The sequence below is a fragment of the Nestor notabilis genome, unplaced genomic scaffold (genome assembly GCF_000696875.1).
Source record: "Nestor notabilis isolate BGI_N333 unplaced genomic scaffold, ASM69687v1 scaffold5212, whole genome shotgun sequence".
Taxonomy (NCBI): domain Eukaryota; kingdom Metazoa; phylum Chordata; class Aves; order Psittaciformes; family Psittacidae; genus Nestor; species Nestor notabilis.
This window is the reverse complement of record NW_009916848.1, coordinates 1-6,438: the sequence shown is the minus strand read 5'-3', so window position 1 is coordinate 6,438 and position 6,438 is coordinate 1. Positions and strand designations below refer to the sequence as shown.

The following is a 6,438-nucleotide window of genomic DNA, read 5'->3' as shown; positions in this document are numbered from 1 at the left end:
CTCTGCAGCAGAGTTGAGAACCCAGATAGAAAGTACAGAGCCCTTTACAAAAAGTAGCATGTTTTGCAGGGTGAAAAAAAAGAAGGCAATTAAACAGTCATCCTCTTGGTGTGTTCTGTAGCTAGCAAAGCCACAGCATTGTCCTAGGAAACAGATTTGTGACTAGGAGCCATAGGGCAATCTGGCCGCAGTGGTATAAGGTTAGCACCTCTCTCCATTTTGCCATTAAAGTTACGTATTAAAATCCAGGTTCTAAGATCACTGATAAACTTTACTTCATGTTTACACAGAAAGCTCTCTTAAAAACTGTATTAATGCACTGGAAGTGTAGTGCCCCTCATTTTCACTGGAGATAACTGCAGACTTTTAACAGTCTGCATCATTACTGTTTCTGTAAAGGTCATTGTATCCACTTTCACAAAAGAAAACTAAAAAGAAAGAAAACCATTTGCATCCCATTTTCCTGAGGAAAAAAAGATATTTTGCTAACCTGGTTACATAATTTTCACAGTTCAACTTTTCAAACTATGAAAGAAAATTTTTTCACTCATTATCAAGCCCCTAGCCAGGCAAGCAGCTCTCCCCTAACAAGCAGCAGCTTCCTGGGCTGCACAGCTAGAGAAATGTAGAGACTTTCTACACAGCAGCTGCCGACACACTTTCCCTGTTAAACAAATCTCTTTAAGCGTAACTGAAAAAAAAATCTCCTCCTCTCTCACCTAGACACACTATGAAAAGAATTGCTTAATAGATGTCAGCTGAAGGATATAAAAACAAACCTAAAAGACCTGCAGCAATAATGATTTTTTAAGTTGGCACTGGTGATGCAAAATAAAATCTAGTCACCGAATAAATTCCACTAGGAAAGCTAAGGAAATGTAAAGGCACAGCAACCCCTGTAAAATATGGCTGTGCTGCCAAAGCAAACGTGATAAGACAGTCTGAGACTCAAACAGTAAAAACAAACAAGATGAAGTTTCTAAAAGGATCAATTCTCTAACTCTATTGTTTGCAAGCACTAAAAAATCGAAAATATTTTTGTAGGAAAACCTGACATTTTTCTGAGCAAAACACCTGTAATTTGTTCTAGTTCACTAGAGAATAATAAATAATACTACGCTAACTGCTAGAGTGCCAGATATAACATGGAACTTGTTTTGCAGGTAATACTAAAATCATACCTGGAAAGAGTTAATCTTTTTACTTTAAAATAATACTTATACTTTTCTTAGGGTTTCAGTAACAAATACTTTTAATTACTCAGGGAAAGGAGCCATAATAAGACAACCACTACCGGAAGCTTTCAAACAAGTACCTCACTCAAAGATGGATGCTATTCCAGTTAAACGTTCCAAGTTCGACTAATGTGATACCATTTCGCCTCCTTCTTGAAGTGAGACCATTTTGTAGACTGATTCTTCAATAGTTCATTGTAGCACTTCAGATTTAAACCTGATCTAATGAACAGCCATAGATGCTATGGACTCTAAACATAAAGAATTGACATGTTAGCATATTAATGTACTCAGATGTCACATAAATCATTAGAAGACAAGTTTACTGAATGACTCAGATATCTGGCAATACACATGCAAAACCTTTTTAGCTCTTAAATATAAAGCAACTTCCTTTTGGCAAAGTCCTGATTAGAACAACATTGATCGGAGTTATTTATAGCTCAAATGCTATTGCTGAAAATTTCTCAAGTTGTAGATTCTGTATTATTAACTATAGTAAAGCTCTAAAAATCAGTCAGCAGAGGCCACTTCAATCTCCGCATGATAATAAAGGATTATTATGTGCAGTAACCTATTTATGAAAAGGAAACAGTGTGCTTCTTTCAGACCCCATCAATTGCTTTAATAAGGAATTGAAAAGCCTGGCCTACTTTATATGCAGATCACCATCCCAGTTGCATAAGGATTTACAATAGACAAAACAAAACTGGTTTTGTTGTAAATAAGGGCTGTTTGTTTAAATTGCACACTAATGTTTGCATCTAAAAATTATTTAGAAGCTAATAAGGCTTAATAAAGTTTGACTGTATGCTTGTTAATAAAAATAGTTTCAATATTCTCCAGGAAGGAAATGTAAATTGAAGGTGATAACATAAAGCTTGAAGCAAAACGGGCCTGAGTTAATGGGAAAGAAGACTCACTGCATTTGTTCACTGATGGGCTTAAGAAAACCAAGGTTGAGAATAGAATTCAGTTAACTTAGAACACCATATAAATTTAAGATATTGAACTTAGTAGTTTTTTTTCTAGTAGATGAGAATTATTGGAATATTACTTTTACTTTAGAGACTGAAAACTTGACATAGTTCAGACTACTGAACGTTAGTGTGATGCACATACTGATTTCTGCTATCTGGATTTGGAGGACTCCAGAGACCCACGTTCAAATTTTACTTTTGGCATTGGTTCATTTGCCTGTATGTTAATAAATTTAATGAGGTGTGGGATGACCCCTGCTGGTGTCCCTGCTTATGAAAAATATATGTATCTGACAGAAAAAGGACATGTTAATTTCAGCCCCCCAAAAGTTACAAATATAAACTCTGTCATAAAATGTAGAAAAACTCCTAATTCAGTGCATCAAATAGTATGAGTAATGTTCTCTTAAGTATGAAAAAATCTTAAACCACTGAACATTACTATGTTAGAGCTGCAATGCAATGTATTAAGAAGCACATTAATTGTTCAGTTCACTATGACATTGTGTTAAACATCTTTTATTAATGAGCTGTTACTCCCAGCTGAGGCATTTGATAACCTCTAGTCCATTGCTAAATCCTCGCAGTTGATTTCAATGAATCACTCTAAACAAACCTAGAGGGAAAAACACCCCAATAATTTACATTTGAGTCTGTAGAACTAGATTCATTTAAAGAAGGGCAGCTTTCCTATAAATCAAACTTTCTGATTTAATGCAGCTGACATACAGATCTATTTTACATATTTTTTTAATTTCAAAAATACAACACATTAAAATAGGTTCAATTTATCAAAGCTAAGAGCAACAATTAAGTAATAATGTACTTAAAGTGCAAAGGCACTTTAACACAAAAAAGTGACGCCCAGTGGCTATACTTGGTAATTGAAACAGCAGTACCGTATATTATTTACAAAAGAAAGTCATAGTCCAGGAAAAAAAGATCTTTGGAGATCTTCTACATAATACATTAAGTTTCCACTTTGAAATGAAAAAAAAAACCCCAACAAAACCCAAACCAAAAACCAAAAAACAGAAAAGCCAAGGACCCCTTCCTTATTTCCTTCCAAAGCAAAAAGAATTATGCAAGGTCTATTACAGAAACATACATTTGCAGTGACAGTTCCTACAGAAGGGTTAAAGGAGAGAGACATAGAAATAACTTAAAGGGAACGTTGCAAAAGCAACACCATATCCCTGCTATGCTGTAAGGGTTCCATTTCTCTCTCGCTCCCTCTCTAATTTAAAAAGTGGAAATGTTGGGAATGCCACAGATGACATCAGCACTGAGTTCAGGCTCAATGAAACGTGATGCTGAGTTAATTTAAAAATTTTCCGTTGTCTCCCACCTCCCCCCTCACAGCTGACTGATTGCAGTTTGTTTTTCCAGAACTTCGAGGTAATCTGGTTCTGTTTGTAGCTTTCCTTGGAGTAAAGGATGCTCGGGTTTAGACTGTTCTGCAAAATATTTCCTGGGAGTTCCATACAAAACAGTTTTATTTATCCTGTCCTGGTTTTGGCGTCTTGATTCACATGAAGGGGCAAACTGCCTTTTGGGTAAGGTGCAAAAGTTATAATGAACTAATCCTCCGGTGGGGAGTTCCTTGACCCTTTCTGCAATGTTTTGATACAGAAGCTCTGGTTCCCTTGGTGAGGATTGCTTTTCCAGCAAGTCAGCTGCACTGATTGTAAATGCAAGACTGGTGGGGTCTTCCTTTTTGTGGTCAAGATTGCTGTAGCTGAACTCATGGAGATTCCTGTAATAGGCAACTGGATCCCCTTCCTTTTGCATGTAGATTGGGTTTTGGCACATCTGTCCAACAGGAGGGGGAATGTAGTTATAAACATGTCCTTCAGTTTTATCGTGGGTCTCAGTGTTGTAAGACCCATACTGGAGCTGAAATGAGCTTATATCTAAGTTGTTGGCGCTGCTGGGCATGCTTTGCACCCCCTTCCGGCGCTTGAGGACGAAGACAAACAGGCCTGCCCCAAAACAGACTGACAAAATGAACACAACCAGCAAGCCTAAAATTAAGACAGACAGTGGAACTTCAGTGTGTATTTCTGGGTAGGAGCTGGGTGAGATACCAAGGACATGAGGTGTATCTGTGTTCTGGTTCATGGAGAGGAGAGAAGAATCTGACAAATTGGGGTTCTCTGGGCAGATGGCTTCCTTGCTCAGGAATTTCAGATGCTCTCCAGAGTGCTTGGTGGGAGACTCACATATGACTTCATTGATAACTACAGGGGGATTTGACTGCTGGTTGTTCTGGTCAGTGACTTGCTCTATCCAGTTCCTCAGCCCCAGGATGTCACATGTGCAGTCCCAAGGGTTCTCCTGGAGGTCTATCTGAATTAGAGCCGAGAGCTGATCCAAGACTCCTCGCACAGGCAGGTGTGAGAAATGGTTGTTTCTAAGGTTGAGCCTGGTGAGGGAAGTGCCACCAAAGACGTTGTCAGGCAAGGATCTGAGCAGGTTATTATTGAGAAATAACAGATGAAGATTACTCAGAGCATCAAAGGTGCGTGGTAGGATCTCCTTAATGACATTGTACTCTAGGTAGAGATATTGCAGGCTGTGCAGCCCGTCGAACATAGATGGGTACAGAATCTCAAGGTAGTTGCCATTAAGATAAAGTCTACGTAAACTTGTGAGGTTTGTAAAGGCACCTTCTTGTATCACTGCAATTCTGTTATTTCCTAGGTGTAACAAATCCAGAGAGCTGTATTCTGTGAGATCGGTTCTATAAATGACTTGCAGATAGTTACTGGTAAGGTAAAGTTTCTTTGGACTGGTTGGTCTAGGGTGGAGATCAGAGATGTTGCTTATCTTTTTCTCTTGGCAGTTCACATTTAAGCCGTTGTCTGAGCTCTGTGAAGTACAGATGCAACCAGCTGGGCAGGTGATGGGCACAGGAGACTTTGTCTGGTAAACCATGATAGGTCCGAATATTTGTCTGTCTTTCGACACAGTGACACGGGGTGTGGGGCGGTTTCTCATTTTGGGTGGCCGGCTGGCTTTTGGGGCTCTGGTGGGATTGATGGCAGAGTTGGCTGTGGGGGATAGCCTTGAGATGTGTGGGTCTGAGAGGACAGGGTGCTTGTCCCTCTGGTTTGAATCACCAGAGCTTTTCCTAGGGCAGAGATCTTGCCTCGTGAGCTGGGTCACATCTTTCCCATGAAGCCTGAAGGGGGTTTCACAGACTATCTCACCCACGAACACGGTGATGGTGTCTAGCCAGGCCTTGAGTGGCAGCAAGTCACAGGTGCAGTTCCAAGGGTTTTCCTCCAGCTGGATTTCCATGATGCCTCCAATGTGCTCCAGCACACCAGCAAAAGGCATCATCTTCAGCCGGTTCCCCCGCAGGTCCAGGTGAGTGAGGAGTACAAAGCGGAAGACATTGCTGGGCAGGGACAGCAAGAGGTTGTCATTGAGAATGAGCACCTTAAGCTTGTTCAGCTTACTGAAGGCCCCCGCCTCAATGGCACTGATGTAATTGTAATCAGCCTGCAGGTACTCCAGACTCTCCAAGCCCAGGAACGTATCCTCCTTCAGCACTTCCAGCTTGTTGTTATTGAGGTGCAGCCTCTTGAGGGTGCGGAGGCCACTGAAGGCCCCTGTGCGGATCTCCTGCATGTCGTTGTTGCCCAAGTGGAGGGTCACAGCATTGGAGTAGTTGACGAACTCATTGGGGAACAGGCGGGTCAGCGCATTCCCATTGAGAAACAGCTGGTAGATCTTGGACGGTGGTGGCAGGAGGAGGCTGACGGTTGTAAATCCTTTGTTTTCACAATTAATGTTCAGCACGTTCTCCTTCTCCTCACAAGGGCAGCGGCTCTTGCTGCAAATGTCTTTGGCAGGTTTGCGACTCTCTGTCTGTGAGATCCCAGCCACTGTTAACAAACTGAGCAACCAAACACCCTTCAGCATCTTTATGCGCCGTCGATCCCCGCTTCAGTACCTACAGTCAAACCTTTTAAGACATGTAAGGAGAGAAAGAAGAAATCCCCAGTGAAAACAGCCAGATGCAGAGGCTGCAAGGGGAGGGCACGGCAGGCTGTGAAGTTGGGGGAATGAGGAGCGGCAAGGCAGAGGCTTGCCAAACTGCTGTGAAATCCCCTCTCCTCCACCCCTCCTTCTTTCGGGGAGCGCCCGCGGAGCCGCTGTGGAGGAAGCCCCGTCGGGGAGCGCTCCGAACTCTGGGGTCCCTAGCGCTGTCCACC

General features: G+C 41.7%; 1 protein-coding gene across 1 annotated transcript; it reads right to left on the bottom strand.

Annotated features, from left to right (window-relative positions):
• Positions 1 to 2,944: 2,944 nt before the first annotated feature.
• On the bottom strand, positions 2,945 to 6,145 carry SLITRK2 (SLIT and NTRK-like family, member 2). Its single transcript, XM_010024777.1, has one exon. The coding sequence runs from the start codon at positions 6,143 to 6,145 to the stop codon at positions 3,572 to 3,574; it is 2,574 nt and encodes an 857-aa protein (XP_010023079.1). The 3' UTR covers positions 2,945 to 3,571.
• Positions 6,146 to 6,438: the final 293 nt, after the last annotated feature.

Bases quoted from the DNA above. Each gene is read 5' to 3' on its own strand.
- SLITRK2 (XM_010024777.1), bottom strand. From the start codon at position 6,145: ATGCTGAAGGGTGTTTGGTTGCTCAGTTTGTTAACAGTGGCTGGGATC.